The sequence below is a fragment of the Hirundo rustica genome, chromosome Z (assembly GCF_015227805.2).
Source record: "Hirundo rustica isolate bHirRus1 chromosome Z, bHirRus1.pri.v3, whole genome shotgun sequence".
NCBI lineage: Eukaryota > Metazoa > Chordata > Aves > Passeriformes > Hirundinidae > Hirundo > Hirundo rustica.
The window spans coordinates 12,249,907-12,276,952 of NC_053488.1; the positions used below are offsets into that span (position 1 = coordinate 12,249,907).

At 36.1% G+C, this 27,046-nt stretch overlaps 1 protein-coding gene across 2 annotated transcripts in view; it reads right to left on the reverse strand.

Moving 5' to 3' along the window:
- Positions 1–27,046, reverse strand: part of MAP3K1 (mitogen-activated protein kinase kinase kinase 1) — a 58,872-nt gene that overhangs the window by 14,849 nt on the left and 16,977 nt on the right. For both annotated transcript variants that reach the window (XM_040089803.2, XM_058424062.1), the window contains 6 exons: positions 8,455–8,605; positions 6,370–6,576; positions 4,409–4,609; positions 3,511–3,627; positions 2,827–2,975; positions 340–461 (listed from right to left, as the gene is read on the reverse strand). In XM_040089803.2, the coding sequence (XP_039945737.1) occupies positions 340–461; positions 2,827–2,975; positions 3,511–3,627; positions 4,409–4,609; positions 6,370–6,576; positions 8,455–8,598 (940 nt within the window). In that variant the 5' untranslated portion in view covers positions 8,599–8,605. The remainder of the gene's footprint in view (positions 1–339; positions 462–2,826; positions 2,976–3,510; positions 3,628–4,408; positions 4,610–6,369; positions 6,577–8,454; positions 8,606–27,046) is intronic.

Below are 27,046 nucleotides of genomic sequence, written 5' to 3' on the forward strand. Positions count from 1 at the left end.
ATGCATTCTAATGACAAGTCACAGGGAGCTGAAAGTCCATTTCTAACCTTGTTCTAATTTGATGTAAACTTTTCAGTCAGGTAAGAGAGGCTTAAACCTCTAGAGCTGCAGGTAACTTCTTTATCAGAGCATCGAATTACAAACTCTATTTGTGAATAACTGATAAAATAAGGTGTATCAATAGTGTCTGAATGATACTAGACTTTCAGTCACCAGCCATCATTTGCAAGCAGATTTCCATTTTATTGAACATAAAACAAACAACCCAAAGCAATACTAAACTATAATACTTTTGCAGATTTATAGTCCCCAGAACTTGACAAAACAGAGGTAACATACATATTGACATGCAGTGGTGGTGTAATTTGTTCCTGCAGCCATCTTCACACACAGTTAGACTCTCTTCATCCAGCATGCCTAACAAACAAATGGGGCACATCTGTTCTTCTTCATCCTTCATACTATAAAAAGAGACATTTATGATTGTAGAAGAGGCATATCAGAATTCAGAACAGGTTTTAACAGTGAAAAAAGATCAACTTTCAGTTTGGAATAGTCACTTCTGGACAACTACAGGCTTTTCATGAATCAGTCTCCTAAACCTTGGTCTGAATAAGTAAGCAACCAGATTTTTAGAAGCACTGCATACAGACAACACTTTGTTGAAATGAAAGGGAAAGTCACAAAACGCGTGACATCTTTTCAAACTAGGTCAGATACCAATTAGAGATTGAAAGGCCAGCTTTGGGCACTTAACATTTTTTTCCCTAAGGCTTCTTTAAACAAACCAACCTTCACTTCTTAATTTATCATTTGGGTTTGAAAAACTAAGGAACTTTCTATATTTTGAAAGCTACCCATGTTCTTTTCCATCACATTCCTTCCAAAGTATGGAGTCACAAGGCAGTCTTTAGCCCTTTACAAGAAATTGCAAATACTCTTTGATGAACATAGTAAAACTCAAAAAAATAAACAACTACTTAAGAATTTTTTGCCACTAACAGAAACTGATGAAATAGATTCACATGAACCCTAACATACATGTCACACAGAGATGTTTAAGAAAACTATTTTTCCTTCTTTTTGCTCGCTGTTTCTATTTTGTTTTTCTCCACTTGAATTTTTAAATTGATATAACCAGAGATTTACCAAAAAATTCTTCTAAACCTAAACAACATGAAAGCCACAGATTTTTGATCTTCTGCAACACTGTTTAAATGTGAAAAACACTAATTAGCTATTGCAAAAAAAATAAATTATAGTTAGTGTGCATCTAAAACTTTGCAGGCACCCTGCATTTGTTCACCAGCAATATATTTTAAAATAAAATTAACTTGTACATGCATTATTTCTATACACATATACATGCATTATTTCTATACACATATACATGTTCCTTTCTATTTCTCTGCAAATGCTTGCAAAGTTATTTATCCTTCCCTTACAGTGAAAAATAAATTTCCACACGTGTGTATATATATTTTAATTAGAAACTTATTTTTTAAGAATTAATAGTAAGCAAAACACAACTGCATGTCACAGGAATTACCAGAACTGAGTAAATTTCTATCTCAAATTACTCTGATGTTCGGTGTTCTTCAATACCTATACCATACAAATTTAGACTTGCACAAAACAGTAGCTTCTCTCATTGAATCAGTATTGTAGAAGAATCAGTATCACCAAGTTTACTGCCAAACAACTGAAAATCTTTCATGCTGCAAGTAGTGATAACTAATGCAGCAAAGTTCACAATCCTATGGAAAAAAAAAAATTCCTACACAAAGTATCAACATAAAAGGAACTGGCTTGCCAGATAAGTAGTTCCATGAGTAAAATTATATATTTAACAACTTTGTTTATGCAACTTATTTATAGTGACACAATTTGGAAAAATAAGTAAAAGATAAAGTGAAATTATGGTCACAGTCTCTATGTCAGAATTAGAAACCTGTCTGAATATATTCATCTTTCTATATGCTCATTATCACAAAGCAACATCAAGTAAGGTACTCCTTAAGCTAGATTCCACTTCACACAAAACAAAGACTTAATTTGGGTTGCCATCTTTGGTCTGGCCTTTCTAAATGATGTACAGTTTATCCACTAAATAATGCAAGAACAGATTATTTGTTTAAAAAATTAATCAGTATCTCTTCAGAACCATGGAAAAGAACATACAAAAGAACTCAAGTAGAAGTCAGTCTAGGAAAAAAATATGAAAGAATATCACATCACTTGAAATTCATAGATGACGCATCAATTCATAGATACAGCATAACTAATAAATTAATAGCTCTCTTTAAATAATTTAATCGCCCATTTTAAATGAAGTAGTTTTAAAAACATATGCTTGATTCTGCGTTTATATTTATGTATGTGATGATATAGAGTGCATTTACCTAAACATTTTTCAGTGTATTCAGAGGCAGAAGCTTTTCTCCAAAGCAGGACAGGAGACAAAAAAATCACGTTTATTCTTTTGTTAACATTTGCACAAGTGTTGTATTTAAAAAAATGCACACAATAGGCTTCCAAAGTTGATATATGCTTCAGTCTTGCACTGAAGTGCAAATTTCAGAAGTTTGTTTTGCAAGATTCATATGGGGTCAAAAACTTTTTACAACTCTACTTAACATTTTCCAAACAGAAGTCACAAAACAAATACGCCCATTGGTACCACAGTGACTAATGTATGCTTGACTTGATTGCTTGCAAATGCAGAGACTTAACGTGGCTTGAAATGAAAGCAGCTTTGAACAAAAAGAATGTAGGTGATTCTGAAACTATAGAATAAAGCTTGTAATTCCTTTTAAAAATACTAACCTGTTTTCTGAACTAGATGTAGAAGTACTAGATGATGACAATGTATGAGAATTTGACATGCGTGAGACAAACTTCTGGATGGTGTTACGAGATGGAGCTTTGATCCTCGAGCTACGCCTACTGTGATATTTCTGGAACAAACTCTCAACCTAACATCAGAAAAAGATAGCAACAGTCTTATTTATGCTATGAATATCTTGTAATTAAAAGTCATATTACCGAAGGATAAACTACTGCCAACAGGAAGAATCTATTCACTTTCACAATAATGCATTAGCAATTTCAGAAGTCTTACTACTAAAAGGATCACAAGAAACATTTTACACCAAGAACTTATCTGCTTATTGAAAATAACTAATAGCTCAAAGTATACCCACAATTACTTCAAAATGCCCATATTTTTTCTTCCTTTTAGCAAATAACTGAGATAGGTTTTTAAATTTTAATAGAAAATCCCACAAGTTGAATCACTCACTAAACTACAGCTCTCTACTATTTATGTCTTATATTTGCAGGTAATTTTTTCCAATTACAGAACTCCTGAGACCAAATTAAAGATATAATTATAAACACACATTTTTGTTGCTTTGAAATCTAATCGTTTTTGGCATTTTTAAGGTAGTGTCCTAAAGACATTATGGAGTGTACTCTAGATCATCATTACATCTGTTAGAAATTGATTACCTCAAAGTTCTTCAGCGTCTTTCTCCACAGCATTGGGTCTGAGGGTTCAAGCTGAAAGACCCTCAGCATAACAAACAGCAGATGAATACAAAATGTCCCACGACCACAGCTACAAGTCTGCAAAGAAAAGTATATGCTAAGGTTCTACTGACTTGGTAGTTCTCCCACATTTTAAGTGTTTGACAGAACATACCCACCCCACAACAAAAAAAAGTATTTCATATATAGGCATAAATATATGTATAGTCTTACAAAAAAAGAGAATTCCTAAAATATTATTCAGAAATGCATACATGATAACATAAAATTACAATACTAGTTTTTAACTTATTTTCTCTCCCCTGCCCTCTTTTTTATTTAAATAAACTGAAGCTATTTTATGCTTCATACTGTAAGGAATTTATGCATATAATCATAAATCCACAACATGACACCAATCAAAATGAGATGCTTCTGTTTATCCAACCTGGATGTGTCCCAATTCTGTATCACATTAGTACCAAGAAACCCTATGAAAAGGATCTCATTAAGGGTATTAATGAAATTATCACACTATAAAGAGAATTATGTCACGTGTTTGTATTCATATACATCCCATGAATAGAGGGATGCATATAAATAACAAAATTTTAGGGAAATTTTAGCCAAGAATATGTGAGACATAATTCAGAGCCACTTCTAGGAATGAGTCTTTTTTTCTTTTAGGAAAGAGAAGCTGTAGACAAATGTAATTTATAAATTACAATCTGATTTTGGTATTACATGAGTACAGATTACAACTTTTAAACATTACTTTATAGAACAGTGATCACCCATTGAACTAATCTAGCTCTGAACAATTTTCCAAGATTAACCATGAATTGATAAAATCTATAAATAAGACAAAAATGCTCCCTACCTGAGGCCCAATAAATACTCTGTATTTATTATCAGGGCTGTCGCCTCCAATTAAGAAAGAGTTGGGTCCTATCTGCTGCAGCAAGTAGAGCCTGGCTCGCATCACTTTGTTGACGCGGCGATTTGTCTCCTCAGGGCTGTACGGAGAGAAGCCATCTGGAGACGGGGCCCGTCGAGGTGGTGTTATCCGCCCGCTCTGAAACTACAGAAGTGCCTCCGTCATGAGCATTCAAAGGACAGAAAAGTGTTTAAATAGGTATGGTTTGTTTATTTCTTTATTTCCAGAGTAAGAGACCCTAAAACCTGAAACTACTACAATCTCTTAGACTGTATGATTTAAAAGCATTACTTTTCTCCCAAGCCCAGAACTCAAGGGCAGAAGAAAACTGTAGCTGAAACTTGTCTGACATTGGGACACAAAGGCAGTCTTTCAAATTGATTCTTACTTTCATGTCGTCACTGGTTGCCTTACCATGCTACTACTGAATTATCAAATATAATTCAAGCTGAAGATATTCAGAGACATTACTCAATAAAGGAGGTTATTCTATAAGGCTGTAACACTAATATATTTTATAAATTAAAAAATACTATGACTACAGTTTATAGAAGGGAATATAAGTTCAACAAAGATCAAAAAGTTTAATAAAATCCCAAAGAAAAGGAAAAAAAGGATACAGCTTTCTCCCTTTTTCACCATGAAAGCAACTTTTACATGAGAATGCTTTTGAGTTTTTTTAATATTGTTTCCCCATAATCAAAAAATCAATGGCCCAAACCTTTTAGGAAAACTGTCATCATTTAAAGTCTCCACATTTCTAACATTATGAGATGCATTAATGGTTCCATCTCATTTCAGATCTTCTGCTTTTATTTGTATGCATTGAATTTCATGTTAGGATGAAAGTAATAATGCACTCACTGTCCATCATATAAGTAAATATAAATTGGATTTTTAATGTTTTCAGTGTGTTTTAATATAAAACAGAAAACACCAACCAAGTAAAAATGGTTGTTTTCTTTTTGTTTTAAGCTTTCAGTTTCTCTTTCCAAGAGGAAAGTACCAGTGCTGCTGTGCTCTAACTTGTGATACTTGTCTCTAGTAAGGAAGAATGACAGTATATATTTTAACTGATACTGGAAAACTTGTTTAGAACAAAGGGAAAATAAAACAAATTACATCTTCTTTATCCTCTAATTGCACTGTGAATTTTAACTGTTGATGAGCATTTTCACAACAAGCTAGTGTGTTAGATACTATTGCTCAGAATATACTCTTGATCTTCTTTAATTATGCCAGTTACTCTTGCTCAAAACATTCTATTCTAGATGTTCTCCAGAATGCAGTGATAGTGATTTTTGACTCCTAACCATGTACATACATAAGTCTTCCCTAATCCGTACATAAAGATAAATTCTGAAATAGAGGATCACAACAGCATACCAGTAAGACTTTTCTACAGGAATTTTAATCTCATCCACAGTCCTACCCTTAATGGAATATATCTGCCCAGAGAACTGACCGGCAGGAGAAATTGATTACAGTTATTAAAAAAAAAGAGAGAGAGAGAGAGAAAGAAAAAGAACCAACAAACCATCAAAAAATCCCAAGCAACAAAAAACCCAGACAAAAATAGAAAAAAAAAAAGAAAAGAAAAAAAAAAGGAAACCAAAAAACTACCAGCACTTCTTCATGCTAATCAAGCTAAGAAAATGTACATGTATTCATGATTCAGCATCTCTATTTCTTCATTTACTTCCTAGCAGTAACAAATGAAAGCAGGACTGAAGGAAAAAGAAAGCACACATGAGAAATACCACATGAAATACATGTATCACGCAAGTGACACCCTGCAATAAACTCTTTATATCAGCATCTTGCTCTACAGAGGGAGGACCAACTGCCCCTATAAGCAAAAGATTGTAGAATATAGCCACATTGAAAATAAGCTTGCAACTTACAGGCACTGGAGATACCCTTTTTCTTCTAACACCTGGTGACTCAGATTTAACGGTTCTAGCAGACGATGAAGAGGAACTGCTAGGAGAAGGACTACGTCTTCCTTTCTGTGTAGGTGAAGAAGCGGTGTTTTGTCCTTCAGCTTGAGGATCTAGGCAGAGTTTGTTCATTTCTGATCCATCTACTTTTCCAGGCATAGGTTTCACCACCTGACAGGAATTAAAGCACATGTTAAAATTATTAATTGGTAATTTTACATTAAAGCAAAGCAAGTTAAACAATAATTCTTTTGTTTAAGCTGTTATACGGATATCTAAATATTCCTTATGCCATACTACTAAAATCTAAGAGGGATTAGCTTACAGATCTACACGCAACACAAAAGTGAGAACATTTCTTCCTGTCCATTTGTGCAGTTCATGTTAGTTGTGGCAGCAACTGATTTGATTCTCAAAGTACTCCTATAATTATCATTCATGATACCTCAAAAAATAGCAGTTTCCCCATCTGGATAGTAGAAGCCAAACAAATTTTCTTCTCTACAGGTACTGCGTCTCTTAAGAGCTATAATACTGGATCCAGCCATTCTACATGGCACCAGCTGAAAAATACTAGGGCTGCTATTTCCTTAGCATAACACTTTTTGCAAAATAAAGACTTCAAAAAGGAGGTAATCCAGCAAAATTAGGTGTGCTGTTCTTAGTAAAAGCTCACTTTTTTGTCTGCCATTCCAGGAAAATTGCTACACCGTATCTGGTACCTGAGCTAACCACTGTGCATGGTGCTGCACAATGTGGATAGACGGGGTGCTCAAGCATTGGGAATACATACACAACAGTGCTTTGCTGCATGAACTTAATTTTGACAGTGAGGATTGGAACATTTCATGACAACTTTCAGCCTTCTGCCAGTCAGACCCATGTAACGCGTAAGAAGAGTAACATCCCTCGGAATCAAATTAAAAAGAGTCATATTGGGAATATTCAGTTTTGGTTCTACATTTCTCAATGTCTCAGAGGCTTGACTCAACACCAGAAGGAAATTCCAAGCAACACCTCAGATAACAGAGCAGATCTCTTAGAAAGTTCCAGAGGTCTCTTAAAGACAAAAAACTGAGAGGAGCTTTCCCTCCTCAGGTTAGGAAGAGACATCTAGACTCAGTGCCCAGTCACAAAAGTGAACAGAATAAAAGAGAAATATAAAGAGCAGTGAAAAGCATTTTTTCCCTCCTACCAATTACAGTAATGCTTCTCCTTGGCTGGAAGATCAAAATGCAAATTCATGCATCCATGGACAAACTACTTGTGTTTAAAAACATCAAAAATGTCAAATTATAGTAATTGAAAATCTGGAGCATCAAATGTTGTATTAAAACACCCAGAAACATCAAGGGGAAGTGGGCTGAACAAGGAAATATTTTCAAGCTATTCAGTAACCCAAAATAATTTGAATTTTTTAAGTTAAAATTGTGTTATTTGATCATCTGAGGTAAGGATGTGGTGCACTTATAAGTATTTTCAACATTATTTCTCATAACAGAACCTTCTTATTTCCGTTCCAGAAACACTTGCCTACTCCATCAGATGGTCTTAACTTTACATTAGCGGCACACTGGAGTCACATCAGCCAACGCAACTACGTTCATAGGTAAGTAATGGCTACTAATTAATCAGCATTACGCCGAATAGAATTGGAACTACCCTTGAAGTATTTCAGGTTTGATCTACCTACGCTTCTTCACAGCACTCCCAAGCGGCTTGTGCCAAAGCAGAACCACAAGGCTAACGGGACCGTGTCCCGCAAGCCCCGGCGGAGCTGAGCGCCGGCGGGAGGAGGAGCGGCCGCGCCTGGCTCCGCTCCCGCCGGCGGCTGCCGCTGGGGGGCAGCAGCGCCGCCAGAACGCCTCCTCCCGGGAACAGAAACACGGCATGCTGCAAAGCCGGACACGCTCTCCTGGAAAACACCGCGCGGGACACGGACAGAGCGCCGGAACCAGGAGCAGAGAAACTTAACAAAAAGAGCCTCCTAACAGAAAGAAATTTAAGTGCTTTGTATTTTTATAATAGCTTCCATCCAGCGCCACTTACCACGGGGCCTCTCCTGCTTCTTCTTTCCAGCCATTCATGCTTCCAGGCTGGCATACACGTTGCCTTGAGTTTCTCCCTGATCATGCGCTCTTCTGGGCGGTCATCCATCTTCTGCAACCCCCTAAGGGTTTCTTTATTCTCCATGTCACGACTACAGCAAAGAAAAAAAAAAAGTCATAAACACAATTAATTTCAGTTAAAGTATAATGCCGCAGCATTATTAAACTTTGTGCCACCCTAGTCTCCCTCTCCTTACAATGCTGCTGCTAAAACATTATTTCCACCAGACTGCAAGAAGCCGTTGAAGAGTTATAACTAACCCCTTATTCTGCCATTTGTAGCAGAATACCTGTTTAGAGGGATATTTCTTTAAAATGTGTGCGCTGCTTGTAGCACTGAACACCCAGTAAAAATGAGTATCTTGGCAAATCCAAAACCGATACAATTACCCTCTATGTAGTGTCATGCCATTCATCAGAGGTTTCACACGTGTTGCAATGGTTCATGCATTCCTATGCAATTCAAAGCTTGCAATCTCCATTTTAAAATAATTTACAAAATTAATATAAAGATGAACATTTCCCATAATCACAGGATGCACAAGCATGAAACTATGTACCTAGTGCCTCTTCATATATTAACTCTGCTCAAAAAAAGAGAGAACTTGTAAACTGATATACAGTAAGTATCAGAGAAAAGTAAAATGGCTTGGGTTGGGAGAAAGATCATCTAGTTCCAACCCTCTTGCTGTGGGCAGGGACACCTCTCGCTAGACTAGGTTGCTCCACCCAGCCTGGCTGAAAATATACTTAAACTAGACACAGACTCACAAAATTAAGGCTAGTGGCCTTGTGAGTTCTTTCCAATGACTAACGACTCAAGAACTATTAAAGTCAGCTATAATAAGAGCAAAATTCACAGCAAGTTCATATCTGTAAAATGAATATTTAGTCCATCTGGGCTTGTACCTTTTCACCTATAGCAAAGTAGTTCCTTGTGACTGCTGGCAACAACAAAAAAGCAGAAAACACTGTCAGGCACTGAGAAACAAATAGGAACAGTCTGAAGATTTCCTGATTCTGTTGCGCTATCTGCTAAATCACCAAGAAAACCACATTCTTAAGCAGCAGCACATGATCCCACCCATCTTCTTGAAGCCAGTGCTCTTTAAAAATAAGCAAGCTTGATTAAGCCAACTGCCAGAATGAGATTTTATTCCAAAAATAAAATCACAATTTAAAGAGGAAGACTATGTAGTAATTTAGCTACATCACTGCTTTCTTTCATGCAATCTCACCTTTCAAAACATTTGACGATGCAGTGACAACTGCATTTATGCACTGTATGACAACTTAAAAATAAATTCCCTGCAATATTCATTGCAATAAAATGATGTCAAGATTACAATTCCTATCTTCAGTAGCACTGTACTAAGGTCATTTATCACAAACCTGCACTTTAAAGAAAATGAAAAGTTTTTGCAGGTCAGAAGGAGAGTAATGTTATTTTTTTTCTCCTCTCATTGTAGAGACAAAGGAAACAAAGGATTCTGAGGCAGGAAATAATTCTTCCTGTTCAGTGCTGAAACGTAATAAGCAGATGGACACTGTAATGAAAATGTATCTTCTTTCAAGCTAACTTCTAAACCTACTGTTAATAACTGATTTTAGATATTTGGAATGCTGTGATCCTAGTGATTAAGGATTTAAAAATGTTTATATAAGTAGAAACACAATCCACCTAAGAATGAATGTTTTTTCAGAGGTTAAGCATTCATGCCTGCTTAATTCTAAAAGCAATGCAAGTGAATTCCATAACATTGCCTTCTAGATATAGAGATAGAAGTAGTGATAATTAACAAAAAACAAAGAGTCCAAATGAAAAACATGCCTGGAAGTTTCAAATGCAGAAAAAAACACTGTGCAAAAGGTCAACTTTAAATTTTTTCCTCAGTCAAAAAAAATCTGTTCAGAGACAAAAGATATTTGGTAAGAACAGAACAGCTCTGAAGCAATATAGGTGCAAGTTAAAATATCATTACTCTATCTTTTATATTCGTTATTTCATGGAATGAACCATCTCAGTTGCATGAATATTTCATACACCAGACAGAAAACACCACAGCAGCAGTGAAAGAATGACACAGTATTTCACTTGTTCATATAACCATGATTAACTTCCCAACTGATATAAAAAAGTCTTTTAGAGGCCCTTGGACTTGAATTCACGAACAATGTAATACAACAGTAGAGGCTTCACAATCTCTGCTTGTTCTCTAAAAAGCAGAAGCAGCTATCTTCCTCTCATGTGACAGCTAAACCGATCTACTCTTGTCTGCACAAAGAACTCTTGTGCTTTCTCTACACGCAGGTGGAAAAGACCAACTGTGTCTGAAAGCTTTTGCTTGGTAAATCAGTTATCTTATGCAGAATTTAAGTTGTATGTATACCTATATATATTTCTTTTTATTTATAGAACACAACTTCTTAAGTGATCAAAGCAATTTTATATTTTAATTCAAGCTTTGGCTAAAATATTTATTAGAATATTCATATCTGTTGGGTCTGTGGAAAAAATATTTTACCTGTGACTGCACCAAACTCCTATATACTGCACGATACTCTCACCTTGTGACCCTGAACCTGCAGGGTTTGGGGTTTGGTTTTTTGGTTGTTTTGTTTTTTACATCATCTTAAACTAACTCCCTCATCTATTCCAGGCAAGCTGATGTTTTTTTTCTACACAGCAATGTCTAGACTGCCAGTCTCTAGGTCACTGTACCTCAGCACAAAACAAAACCAAAAAATCCAGAGCATATTCCACCATGGACTTCATCCTGCAGTGTACAGAGTACTTTGATCTTCATAGAGCAGCACCTATTTGAGATAGCCATGTACTTAAGTGACTCTCAGGTGGTGTTTCATTTGAATCACAGTGCAAAGCTAATGAGCAAGCTAAAAACAAACCTTAGAGAACATGCTTGGACCAAGGGAGCCTTACATTTCTCAACAGCCCACCCCTCTGCTTCATTAGGAAGAAAGGATTTTGCTCTTACATGTTTCAGTTTCTTGTGAGTCAATCAAAAAAAGATAAAAGACAGATTTTTCTGACAAAATTTAACTTTATAACTTTGCCTCCCTCCCCCTTAAGGCAACACCAAGTACCTTCTGAATACTTTGCATTGGTATTTTCAAACTAATAGACACCAGGTTCTGTATTTATAGTCAAGCAGTTCCAAAGAAATGGGTCTAAAATGAGTTCTGGAGTAATGAGCAAGGTCAACAGTGTGACAAATACTAGAGTTTAATGCATAAGATCACTGATCTGCACTTTAATAATTCCATTATTCACTTTGTATTATTTGCTTTATGAACTGCAAAACTCAAACAGTAAGATTAGTGCACTGCATGGAACAATCTACTGCAACATCTTATGCAACAGAGAAGGCAAAATGTCCTTCATTTCTGTGTCTTAATTTTGAAGACTTGCAAACAGCAATTTGAGTAGCTAAATCATTAACAACTTGTTTTTTATAGATCCATGACTCAGTATCTTATAATGAGGTATGCAGTACACATGCTATTGAACTATGGTGAAGTACACAAGCAAACTTTACTTTTAATAGCTCAGTGAATTCAGTATTGATTCTGCAAGTGTTTTTCTTACAAAGGTATATAATGGTAAACAAAAGCTCAACTGCAGCTCTTGTTTATTTGCAAATTGTACGTTTCATTGTACCTCTCAACAGTTACGTGTCCTGGCTTCTCTGCTATCTTATATGGGTAAAAAAGCTTTAGCCAACAGCCAAACTGGACCACATTTTATTAGCAGCACGAAGACAGGAAAAAGGCAAACTCTGAAACAGGAGTCAATTCATCAAGAAAGGGAAGTTCTGTTTGCTATATCCACAAGTACCCAGTCATAGCAAGGAGAAAAATTATTAGCTGCTGCGTTGTTTGGGGTTTGTTGTTGTTGTTGGGATTTTTTTGTGTGTGTGTTGTTTTTGTTGGTTTGTTTTTTTTGTTTTGTTTTTTCTTTTTATCATTCATCTGAAGCAATTTAGTAAAAGTAACTTGCTTAACAGCAGTAGTCAAACCATGGGAAACCACAAGAAACATTATGAACAAAACTGGTCACAAAGCAGCTACATCGGAACAACTTGATGCAGTTAGTAACAGGTTTGATGGCCAGAGCACTGGATGAGAAAGAACAAATACTCCAGACATTATATAATCTGTTCAATACAAATGCCATCTATTGTAACAATCAAAACTGGAAGCGACCTTGGATGGGTTATAATGATCTAATTTTGAAGATCTTAAGCAAGAATTAAGAATATGGTCACCCAGCTAAATGCAACCAAAGCCTCAAAAGGCCCCGAGAACACCATGCTTGGCTTGCCAGCCAGGAGGCACAGCACACGGGAGCAGTGCTCACTGTGAGAACAGGGACAAAAGTTAGCCATTCCCTGAAATGAGGAAGTCAGCTAGTATGTTGGGTAACTTCTTGCCACTAACAGTTCCAGTAGTGCTCACAGTTTCTCTTTTGCCATTAAGTACTTCTAATGAAATCAAGATCTGTAAATAAAAAAGAGAGGAAGACGGACAAGCCATGGTCTGCCCTCCAGTTAAGTCTCCTGTTCCTTCTCCTGTTGATTCACTACTGCTGACATCTATCATCTAACCATATGTGTCCATTCTAACAAAGCAAAAGATCAGGTATGACATATACTGTGAAAAACTTCACAGGGGGCTTTCTCAACCTGGCAATAAAGGACAGCAACTGCCACTTAACAATAGAATTGAATGTGCTACTTCCTAGAGACAAAGCTACCTGGCTTCCTAAAATGGTTAGAGACTTAAGCTGAATGTTACAGCAGTGGGAAATGTAGCTGTATTATTCTGTTAAGAGTACTCTCTTGAAGGGCTGGTATGTCAAAAGGCACAATGCTCAAAGAGAGTATTTCACTGCTAACGGGACAGTATTCTCAGCCAAAGCTCTAACTACACAGACTGAGCTATCCCCTTCAGTGGAACCTCACAGGCCCTGGTCAGGAAGGATCATTCCTTCCTGTGAGCCTCAGCGATGAAGGCTCAGAACTCCAAAGATGGATGTCAGAATATATAGAAGTAGATTTCCTGCACAGATTTTCTACGTCCTATGAAGTCAAATTCACCTATGTAAAATATTTGTTTTGTTTCTTTCTCTGAAAACTCATAGCTAATCCTTTGAGATACATTAATCAGTAACCATGGAAAATGAGTCCTCCTACAAAACAAGAAACAACAGCCTCTGTTTGCAATAGTACTAGCTACGAAGCTAATGAAATGCTTCTCTCCTCTGTATTTCTTAAAAAAGCTATCAGACCTCTCTCACCAGTATTACAGAAAGTTCTTAGGGCTCTCTAATTCTATCATTATTTAGTCAGTCAGTTGCAGTCCAGGTGGACCAGAATGTACACACAGGTGTTCTCAAGATGTGAAAAACAGCAGTAGCATTACATTGTCTCTCATACTCTACACTTTTATACTAAATGCTTTAGAGAGAAAATGCTTTACCTCTAAAACTCTTAAAGTTTATGTCATTATTGAGCAGAATTTCTGGAACTTACAGGAGGTAGATAATTTATATTGATACAAGAGACCCAAAGGTAATAATAATTGTGTAGTTTAGTTATTTTTATTATGAGTTTTGTTTAATATACCCCAAATGAGATGACAAAGGTTCATATATTCATTAGTGTATGACAAACTTCAGCATCCCAGCAGAGAGCAGAACCCAGGATGCCCAGTTCATGTTATGCCAGCTGAAGAGAATACACAAGTCCTGTCCCCATCGTGGTGCAACATAGCACTGGGCCTCACTTCGAAAACAGCAGTAATGTCATGACAAAGACTGAACAGGAGTGCTCACTGACAGCTATATGATTAGTTCACCTGCACCAGGTTAGAGGATCTCAAGCATGGGTGTTAGGGATTCTTTCCCCCAGGTTAGCCCACCAGAGCCATCCTCTAGCTTTTACTGAAGTTTCAGAACAAATTTTTAACTCCCTTTTTAACAGAATCAAATTCCTCACTTCTAGAATGTAGTTTGATCCCTTAAGCACCAAACTGATCTTTTGCCTCAGATTCATCAAAGCTGTCCTAGCTCAAATTAGGTGTACTAGCTGAAATGTGACTGGCCAACACGTAGGAAGGATCAGGTCAGAGCACATTATGGCCCTTGCTGATGCAGAAGTCTGAAGCCATTAGCAGAAAGATGAGAATCAAAGGAAGGGTAAAACCCAAAATACAAGTTCTTAAACAAAATTCTCACTGGAAATGACTTTTGTATGTCAATATGTCAGGTACACCTACTACTGTTTCAAGTGTTTGTCCTATTTTTTAGATAAAATTTCTTAGTGTAGGTGATTAGGTCAGACAAGAATAAAACATCTCCACACATAATGCACAGGATTAAGAGGTTCTTAGCAAATTCTACTCCCCTGTTGCCACTAGAGAACATCAGATATTTCATACAAAAAAATTATGCTTTGAATCAGCTTAAGATACTGGGGCTAAGCAGATAAACCTGCACACTACTTTCTCCACCTTCAATAAGAATCATGGAAATAAGATAGGATACAAAGAACTTGGACAGGATAAGCTACATAGAATTTAAAAGCTACAACCAACTAAATGATTTCTGTAATAGTTATAATAAGAAAAAATTTAGAATGTCTTGACTCTGTTCAAAATGGCAGAATTATCAGCAGATATCAAATATTCAGAGATTACTGCTGTAAAGTTTTCCCAGCAAATATGATCATAAAAATAAACAGTAAAAGAAAGCAAATATATATAAAAAATAAAGGCACATATATTTATATATATTATTTTTAGAAAAGAAACATAACATCCTCTACGAATTTTAAGTCTTAATGTCTGGTTAATCTGGCCTCACAGGAGGACACTACAGATGTAGAAAGAAATTTAACAGGACTCCTCCTGCTCTTTTCTGAAGAATGATCTGACTGACATGCTTTCATGATAATCACTATTTCTCACCAGGGTTATATTTGTTTCTTAGCATACACTGCTGACAATTACAACCAATTATTATTGTTATCAATTGGTTGTACTGAAGTAGCAACTTGGAGTCATGAAGCAGGCCCCTAGTATTCTAAGCATCCCAATTTCATTTTTTAATTTATGTTTTGTTATTTGGTACTCATTTTTTAAAGCTTAAGGTGTTTTTTTATCTCTTTTCATATTTCTTGTCTATATATTTATCAGTCCAAGTCACACTGGGAATTTATATGATTAGTATGAGATCATGATATAAAAACAGTAAGCTATACTAAACAGGCACTGAACTTGCTAAAGAGAGATATGTCTTGCTCACTGACAGTCAGACTCATTCAAAAAGGCTTTGTGCTCTGAAGATTCACGCATACCTGAATTTTGCTCAAAGGGCAAAGTGGGCTTAATGTTTCCACAGAGATTTCTGACTGTCACAAAAAGTTTTCCTACGATGCAGAAATAACATAAAAAATTCCTTGCTAGCCTATTCTGAGTAACTGCTGGATGAAAAAATACAACAACCCCACCAACTCCAAACCACCTATAGTAGATACATATTGAAGAGTGTTATCTTCTATCAGCAGAGAGCCACAGAGGGACTGGCTGTCACCATGAAGATGCAGATTTATGTTCTGCAGATCCTTAATGCTCACACATGCAGTGGCTTTGCAGGTATAGACTGAGCTGTGCTGAAAAGTGTTGTCTCCTTTGGAACAAGAAGACCTTTCGGTGGTATCTGTCAGCTAATCTAACCACAAGCCAACTATACAGTAACTACACCCACTTTAATGATGGCAGCTACTACTGCAAATGTTTACTTTTAAAAGACAACAACAAGCTACCACGGCAAAAATTACAGGAAAAGGCATTCAAACCTTCTGTGAATATATGGCTAAAATTGATACAGCCTGTTTTGTCTTTTTTAACACCGACAGAATAAAGAGAAAATAAGTAACAGGAATATTACCAGATAAGGAAGAGAGTGCTTAGTGAGACAGCTTTTAAACAAAAAAACAAAACAAAAAATCTGTGCAGTTAGCAAGCAATGGAAAATATCTTTCCATAATAATCAACCAGGGCTTTCTAACAAAATGAGAAAGCTGATCCAGGACAGCAAATATACTCCTCAAAAATATACCACGTTTTCTTATAATCTTCAGTGGATTACTGAGATTTTATTTTTAAACTTTGCTGCTTTCACATCTCACTTATAACAGTGTATTTAAGTTTTTAATTTATAGTAATGCATACTCCTTACGATATCTAATTCTTGGTACTAATTAGATATTACATACTGTCCACAGTAAAAATGCAATGAGCTCATTTCCATATGATATAGGTCTAGGTAAAGGAAAATGGGTATCTTCAGTATTTGCTTAAAAACTGACTTAAAAATTGCAGACTCATTCACAAAGCTGTGTGAAAGTATAACACAAGAGAAGCATTACTTTATGAGAATTCCAGTTTGTCACCAGTGGCTTGAGGAAAGGCACCATTCCATGTGAACCACATTTGATCAGAAAGCCTTTGCATTCAAGTTTTCAGATTACCCATTCCATCCCAGGCTTCTAGACACAATAAATTCTACTGTGCACAAGTGACTGTGGATAATAGTATCATAAAACATGGGCACCCCTCCATAAAAAGAGAAAAATAACACTACATAGATCTAGAAAGATGCATCAGAATCTAATTATATAGATTCAAAACATGCTGGTATATGAAAAGGAAGAATTCTGATGAAATCAGAATATGTCTGATTTCATCAGGACATACCATGCAAGAGGAACTAAAAGCAGTATAAAGCTTTATATAGTACTTGAGGGATGATATAAGAGTAAGAGCTATCAGGTCAGCTGATACCAGTTTCCCTATCTGTGAAACAATCTTAAAAAATGAAACTAGCAAAACTAATTAATTTTTATTTAGTGACATGTATGTAGTCCTTCTAAGACCAGGTTCACGAAAGGTAGAAGTATTTGACGTGAAGTGCTAAGTCTTACGGACCCTAGCGGTGAATAAAGATGCCTTAATTATGCTCAGATTTCAGCTAGCACACTAACTGCCAGCAGACTGTTCACAACTGCTGAAGTTTTTGTGGGCCACCAAGAATTATCATCTCTCTGCTTATAAAAACCAGCGTTCAGAACATACAGCTCTACACACTGACTCCCTGCATCCCACTCTGACCACCATCCTGAGTTCTCTAAACCTATGGCTTCCTTAATTACAGAAAAAGTAGTAAGTGGAGATGGGGGCAGGAGGGGGGAAGGTAAACTGCACTTCATGCAAAATGTCATCAGACTTCATCAGCATTCACTTAATGTGAATTTAAAATGTTGTGGGGGAAGCTGTGCGTGGTGCCTTCACTTTTGCCTTTCAGCAGTCCACCAGAAAATGCTTTGGCTACTTGTAATTTCTTGCATTTATTTTGGCAATTTTTGATTCAAGCGTTTTTTAGTATTCTCATGCTTGCCAGCTTTAAGAAATATTATCTTTCCTTCAGGACTGTGTGGAGTGATTGTTTAGCAAAAATTCTTAAAATACCATCACTTTACTGATTACACCATGACTTCGCACACTGAAAGCCGCTCTATGCATAAGGCAGTACAAAAAGATTAAAAGATATAGCTATTGAAAAAAATAAACCACACTGTGGAACAACCCCGAATCTACACTGGCATTTACTCATCTCGCACTACTGCATTATTCAAACATTCTGGTTATAGGTACCTACAAGGTAGTTGGAACAAATCTCTCTCTAACCTCATACAGGACAAATATGTTGAACATAAATAGTAACAATTTAAAACAAGTAACAAACACTAACACAAGTAATGATCATGTCACATCTATGTACAGTTGGCAGAATACTGAACAATTTCCTACTGCTGTAAGAGGAAGAGAGGAACAATTTCCAGAACTGGAGAGTTACTGGATAGGTAAGTTTTACTGTCCTCTCTAATCAGCACCACAACTGAATAAGAGTAATTACTTCTCCTGACTACATTCTGAGATCTCCTCCCACAGGTAACTACATGGGGTTTGGGTGGGAAGGAGTTACAATGATTTAAACTTTCATACATTATTGTTAAATAAAATAGAGTAGGTAAATTTACTTTTTTAAAAATTCATACAGACGAATCAGAGAAGGAGGAAAAAAGTTGTGAAATATGTGAAACTTATAAACAGGAATAAGCACATGCAATCATGGAACACAAGTCTTGAGTTCAAACAACTACAAAAAGTTAAACAATTGAACTGAAAAAAAATCTCTAAAATACTTATTTCAAAAATAATAACAGCAGCACTCACTGCTTGCTTTATTACCATGAATAGGTATTACATTAAAGTAACTTTACAAAAGCTTCTTCATTCGTCCTACCCCACCAGCACAAAAGAAGAAATAATCCTTGTCTTTGAAGAAGCAGCCTCACATTGCTGAAGCTACAAACTAAGTATGAATCCAAAAGAGCTCATTTACTTTCTCATCGAAAAAACTACTGCACTGTTGACAGGACAAGCACCTAAGGTATTTGCAATGGGTTTCATGACAACACAATTATTTGGAGCACAGGAATATACAGGTATATGGGTACGTCAGGCAGAGGAAACATGTTTTCAATTATGAATATATTTCTCTCACCTATTTAACCTTTAAAAAGGAACTTAAGAAGCAAAATTAAAATGATGCACTTAAAATTCAAGTTTAGCTTTATCTGGGATTTAAGTTAAATATTTAGTACTGGCAGTCATCATAAATGCAGTAATTAGTACTTTAAAAATGAATGATGACAGATCCTTCTTTATAACTATCTACCCATTAAACTTCTTGTTTCATCAGAAATTGACTGTCAGCATTCAAGTAAAAAGGTTACGATTTTCTATGTTATTGACCAGTTAAGATATCAGTAACCATTTAAGATTATTTTTCTTTAGTAACTTAAAACCAACAACTACTCAGACCATCTTTTGGCTAGCTGGCAGCAAATCCAAAGTTTTCAACAAGAAAGTCAAAGCAGAACTGCAAGAAAATACAACCCATGAACCAGCAACCAAGAAAAATTTGATTAAGAATTGCCATTAAATTCATCCATACTAAAGGACCCTGAAAGAGTAGAGATATCAAGCACTTACTAACCTTTTGTGCAGTACCCTCAAACACTGCTTCAGCTGGGATAGCTGCACTCAGTAAAGTCCATGGCTTTAAAGAAAAAAATAATTAACACAAAAGTGTACTTTCAGATTTTTAAACTGCTCTCCCACATGGCGTGAAAGACAAACATTGTGTTTGTTCTCCAATACTATACACTAGGCTTTTGTAGACTACTCATGTAAGCTCATCAATGCGATCCTCAAACATCCATCTTCTGTCCACAGTTGTGTTTGACCTCTACAAATTAATTCTGATGGACCAGTTCTCTGGAATTTATACATTATTATTAAGCTTCTCTTTCAAAAACTAAAATAATAATAGCAAAATCCATTCATGAATATTCCGAATATATGGAAGAATGCTGGGATGCTGTCACACGAGGTTCGCAAAGTCTAAATTTTCACACACTGTAATGACAACACTTCCTTGCTTCACTACTGCCTCCACACCCAAAGAAACTAGCTTAAAATTTTGATATAAAACATGTCAGGCTCTCATGAAACACTAAAGCTTACTTGAACTTTACAGTGACATGAAAGCAGTGTAGTCACTTCTGTGAGACCAGAGAAGCTGAATGTACTAAAGTTTTTATAACACTAACTCTACTAATAAAATTTAAGGTATGCATAAATGTAAACTTTATCCAATGTGCCAAAATTAAAATAATTATAAACATTTTTGATAGGCTAAAACATCACTTAACCTCACATATAAGCAAAGAAGTGCCAGGGTTTTCTCAAATTTCTGAAGAAACATATTTGAGAAACTTGAGAAAACAAACATCTGTCTGGAAGATGACATTTCACTATTACACATAAGAAGAAAGGCCATATTGAAATTAGAATTTCAAGTAAGTAAAACTGGGCATGTAGAGAAAGCCTTCTAAAGTAATTTTACAGCATGGTTTTCAAACATCTTTATTTGCAGACTTTATTTCAAAACTCTAGCTTTGCACAGAGAAGCCCTGCCTTTCTTATTTTTGCTCAATTTGTTAAATAAGCTGTTAATTCTGGAGAAATATGGTTCAGAAGTACCTGTTCTACAACAGAAATGGATCAAGTCAAATGCCAATATCCACCTTTTTTCCTTTTTTTTTTTTTTTTAAGATGTCTCCCCTCACTGTGCAGATTTGAAGACTACTCATATAATTCATGTGGTTGCATTTTATTCATTTATATTTGGCCCTTGATACTTTTAGCTCGGAAGTCAACTCTCAAAAGCATCCTCAACTGAAAGTACTTAATTAGCCCAACTACAGTTTTTCCACAGTTCTCAGCATGCGTTCCTGAAAAAACAACATGCAAGGTCTGCCATCCTTTGGAATAGCCAATCTAAAATAAGGAAAAGTCAAATTACAAGTATTTTGGTTTTATTCCACCAACTGATTAACAACAGTCATTATAAGGAATTAGTATGATTCAGACATTGCTGTAATTTACTCAAAAGAGCTCAAAAGAAACTTCAGTCCTGAATAGCAAATGCTTTATTCACATACTTTTCTTTTTGCAAGGAAGTATCAGAACTTTGATTTTCAGTTTCACATGTACTGTACTTGTAATATTTTGGGGGTTCTGTTGTTTGCTTTTTATTGGGGGTGGTGGTTGTTAAGTAAGAAAATAACTTTCAGGGGAAATTAAAGCATGGGAAAAGCATGTGTTTTCATGGGAAAAGCATGTGTTCTTTGTCAATCCCTGGTGTAAGTGGCTCATTTACAAAAGGACCATGAAATAAAAGTATTTAATATTCCATTTTGTTGCCACCAATACATAAAGCATTTTAAAAATCCACATGTTAAGCAGAAAGCCTACTACATAAAGCTCTATGTCCAGGATAGCATCTTCATAGTTTTTAAGTTTTAAAGCAAGACAAAAGAACTTTGTATGCTGCTGCAAGCATATCATATATATTTCTCCCTACAAGGAAACTTTAACATGAGTACTTCTTTAATGCAGGTATGTTTTACACATTACCTCCATCTTCCTATATACCTATTATATTCCTTTAATGCTGCCCGCAGCAGTGTTGTATTTCAGATGGTTTCACAATCAACACTTTAACAACAAAAGGTAAGAAAATGTGGCCTTGTTCATGTACACATCTACCTGCTCTAGAGTGATATAGTACAACTGCAGCTCCCATCTCCTAGAGCAGACTGGTTTTTAATTTACTATTTAACACTGTCAGTGCAATCAGTGTGACACAAAATTCAGCACTGGATGGAACACATGAACCACAGACTGGAGGCCGTGCCACTGTTGAGTGCCACACTTAAACGTAGTTTGGGTGTTTGTGACAAAATGGAGTTACAGCAGTGTGATGTGCATCTACGCTCAAAGACTGCTGTGCTCCCCTTCTCAGGGCAGGGCACACTTAGATGTGACATAAAAAACTAGCATAAGATTTTGATCTGAAGCCGCAATTGAAAGCTTTGTTTTCTATGCAGTTCACTTCAAAATAACTACTTCCTGAGGTCCCTTTTTAAAAAAATTCATCTTCCTAAAATTCAATATATTGTGAAATATTGTTAGGCTCTAAAGAAAAAAAAAAAAACCCTGTGTAATTATTTTTTTTAAATCTGTCATGCAAAAAAAAAAAAAAAAAAAAAAAAAGGCAACATTTTCCCTAGTTAGCTCAGTTGAAAACACAAAATCAACTAGGAATGCTGAGTGTTGTCTCAAACTCAAGTACAGCTGACAATTTTCTTCAGAATGTTTCAACTCAATCATGTACTCATACAATAAAGGGGAAATTCGACAAAGTCTACCCTATTGAATTGAACTAGATCATAAAACAGAAAAATCAGCAATACTACATTTTTCTGCCACATAAAGCAGCTTCCAGCAGGCTGCAATAAAGTTCTAAAACCTGCCTATGTGTAAGTGGAATGTGACAGAGATATTCAGCATTTTTAGCATTACAATGTAGTCTTTAAAAAAAGCTGAAGTGAGTCTCAGGGGATGTTATCAAACTGAATGTCACATGGAACATGCGTAAATTGGAGGAGGCTCCAACAGGTTACTGAAAGTTTATTCCAGCTGACAACACAGAAAAAGTAAAAATTCCAAGTTTTTCATTTCTTTACCAAGCAGCTTTCAAAAATTTGAGGAATGAAAAGCAACAAAGACAAAATGGTTTTTCGGAGTATTCATCTGAAAGCAAACCTACTTAAGGAACTCACCCAAATTTCATTTCTTCTTAATTCCCTCTCTGCCATTCTGTATCAATTAAAGAAAAGCCAAGGTGCTGGGTGTACTCTGTTTGGTAATGGATCTCAACCTCAGACATAAACATCTAAGATTTATAGATCAAGGTGCTTTTAAGCATTAAAGACATACCAAGTATTTAAAAAATAATAATCAAACAGTAAATAGTACCTAAAATATTTATATACAAGTAGAATCTTGAATTTGCTGCTAGAATACTCTTAGATCAAGTACTAACATTACAACTAGAGTGGTAAGAAGCCTAGAATCACTCTAGGTAATACCCAGGCTCTGAAAAACAGCTATTTATGCCAATCCAAGGGATGAAGGGGCCAGAAGCTATTGTAACTTGGGTAGTTAACCTGTTGAAAGAGTTCCACATACCATCTCTGCAGACACAAGGTCAGTTTAAGGAGTTCCTATTCCCTACCAAAGCTATTAATTTCTTATTATCCCTACTGATATTGATCTGACTTCAGAACCAAATCCCAAACCACCACCACACATTTTGAAACTGTAAGTTGGAGAGGAGAAAATGGAAAACTGATGGTCTGGATGTGATCTCCAACCTAATTCATGTGGTGCTCCAACAATTTCCCAGGAAAACAAAACAGGATGACACTTCTGACAAGCAAGTTTCTTTTACAGAACTCATGCTTTGTAATACAGATTTATTCCAGCAGAGAAAATTTTTCACATGCAGAAATTACATTTACCATATTAAAGATTACAGTTCTGCAGGATGAAGAAAGTCTTATTACTAAAATAAATCTGCCAGAGCAGAAACAACAGTCCTCAAAAGCTGAAATCTTGTTCTCCTTCAAACCAGCAAGATAGCAGGGGTTATGACCTTCAGCCATGAGATTAAATGTATTAGAAAGCTTAACACTGAAAGCAAGTCATACTACCTTTTTACCTGTTTTCTGTTCAAGAAGTTACCCCCAAAAGTAACAACTTCCTTTTCTTATTTATTGGAGGAAGAAAATGCTACATTTCCAGGACAAAAAGGAAACATGTCAGTATGACCAAGCATAAGAACAGCGCTTACAGACAGCTGCAGACCCTGTGCATTCACAAGGCTCCCAGCTGCACAGTCTGTCACTCCACAGGATCTCCCCACTGAAGCATCTTTGTAAGTCCAAGCTGCAAGTCCATCCAGTCTAGCATCCTATGTCAAACTGCAACTATCTGTGCATGCTGTGATAAAACCACAGAATAATCTCTGAGCAACTCCTCCCACTAGATTCTTCCCTGCTTTCACCAGCCAATACGTGGCTTCATGGATGAAATAGAGGACAACACCTCCACAGGAATTCGTTTGATTTATTTTTTATCTGGTGTATCTTTCATCTGTTGGTTTATATGTAGACTGCACTCAAGAAACTGAAGGCATGCCATGTAAAATGACCCAAGGTTTAAGAGGTTTAAAAGACACTGAGCTGAACTCCAGGAAAAAGTAAAAATTGTGTTCACTCACCACAAAACGAAAATAACCCCCTTATGCTGAAAATAACTGCAGTACAGAAAATCCTTAAGATACACACTAGAGATAAATGCCCATTGTTTTGAATATATATGCCACCTTTGTGTTCAAATGTAGGTCAGGGAACACATCCCCACTGTTATAAATCAGAAAGACTGTAGGCTGGGGAATACAGCAACTTAAAAAAATTACCATAAAGGCACACACACCCCTTGAGTTTCCTGCTTCTTCTAAAAACCTCATACAAGTATTAAAAGAGTTGTAACCATCAAATCTGCTCCTGCAGGCAAGTCAAAAGAGAGGAGAGTGCTCAGGTATCCTCCTGGCACTCATCCAAAGGTACAGGCTTTGCTTTTCTTATTTTTGCTTTGACTAAGTTTATCTTGAAAAGGTCCTTGACTTCCCTAGGAAGAAGACGTTGCATGTCGTTGACTACATGCCACTCTATTTGCATTATTACACAAGAATGAGGCAAGAAATTCCACTGTTTCAATGTTCAGAAAATGTTACACCAGAAATGCCATTATATGCAACTGAATTTGAACTACACTAAGAAATTATCCAATGAGTAAGTTCCGCTCAAATCAAACTGGCAGAGAAAAAAACCCAAGTGACCTAATTAATCTTTTGGGGACGGAAGAAGGAGAAACTGTAGAACTAGAGTTTATGTTAAAACTCGAAAGGAAGCTGTCTGTGCCAGCAGACATTCAACAAACACATCTGTCAGTGTTATCATGTATTTACAACCCAGAAGAGAAGAAAAGCAACTTCTGCATTATGAAGGTTTTCCCTTGGGTAACTGTACTAATTTGTAACAACAAATTCTTAAAAATAAGGTCTGTTTGCACCATGGCATGTTAAAAAATTACCTCTAAGCTACAAAAGAAGGAATCAGAAGACAATTATAATTACTAAAAACTATAAAAGTAATAACAACAAAAAAAACCCCAACAAAACAAACAAACAAAAAAATCAACCAAATTCCCCCCTCAAAAAATCCAACAAAAAAGCTACTACCATCACTACCACCAACCAAAAACAAATCAAAACAAACACACACCCCCCCCCCCCCAAAAAAAACCAACCACCCAAAACACCAAAAAACCCAAAACAAGTGTTCAGTTAACTTCTTCCCAAACAGTAAAGTTAAAACAGAAACACTTCGTTTCCTGTAACATGTTCCTTGGGATCTCAGTAGCTCTTCCTGCTGTAGTCACTGAAGTTTCTGACAAAGCATAAGAAGTCTGTAATTTCCTGCTTAGCAAAACTATCAAAACAACTGTCACCTTTTCAGCATTTAACAAGCAGACAGTAACAGATTACTGTACTCAGATGGTGCTAGTGTTTTATCATCACACTGGAAATGGAACCTCAGCAACGAAGGGAAGTTGGCAGCAGAATTTAAGATATACAAAACCAAAAAAAACTCAGATTTCTGAGGGAATGTACAATAAAAAGGCTGGCTCCTCCCAAAGCCCAGAGAGGCTGATCAAGAAAGATGCATTCACATAATCTCTCAAACAGAGAATTCAATACACACACATTAGGTGGTATTTGTCATAACAGAGGCAGCATTAAGACAAAGAACATTACCAATGAAAGTTTAAGAAAGCTTCACCAGGTCACCTTCTCTTGCAAAGCCAGGGTACGAAAAAGCATTCTGCCAAAGTCAGCTGCATGCTTTCTGTTTCTCTTATCCGACTAAGAAAAAGCCCTTCTCTTTTCTTGCATTGCAACTTACAAAAAATTTCTATGAAAAACAGTTCTTGAGAGGCAGATATCTGAAAAACAGAAGCTACTTTCAAGCACTGTTAAAATATCTGAGCATGTTTTACAAACCAATTTGTTTATTACATTAAAAAAAAACTAAAATGGCCAGACAGAAATATAACAGTTTGTTTCAAAAACTACAAGAGGGAAATGTGTGTGTGATCTAGTCTTACATGACTTTTGTACCGCATTGTTATAAATAGCACAGTGCACTAGTCGACTTGAAGTACATCATAATTAAAAGGTATGATCAGCACAGAACTGGATTTTACTATACGATGTCACAGTTCAGCTTCCCCTTAGATGGCTTGTTGAAGTAATAAACAATTTACTACAACAGAGCTGTTAAAAACACAACAGAAGTATTTTGCTGGAGATGAGGACTTCTTCTTCCACTGAAGAACACACTCACTGGGACTGTTCTCTGTGTTACTTCTTTCTCAATTTTGCATCAAGTCCACAGCAAACTCACCATCTGCTAAAGAATCAGCTGCATGAGGTAAGCTAAAAATAGTGCAAGGTACTTGTTACTGTAATTTTTCTCAGAAGACTTTCATAATAGTAATTTTAAAGATTCATCTAGGAGGAAAAAAAACCCTTAGATCTGCCTTCTTTTTTAGGGAAAGTTGTGTCCCAGTTCATAAAACACAAATATTTATCCAATAAAGCAAAAGAAAACTTTCTTTTTGGCAAAAGAAAACTTGTGTCATTCACATGTAATACCTTTAGTTGAAAGTGGTAAAGAAAACATCATCTAATTTAGATGTTACTGTGTAACTAGCAGCTGCACATTCGATTTAGAACTTATTTCCAGTTTCATGGTGCATTAGAAAGCTACTTATCCATATCCCATGGATATCTCTCATCCACAGCACAGCATATCATACTCCTCTCAGTACAGGACCCAATAAGAAAAGAG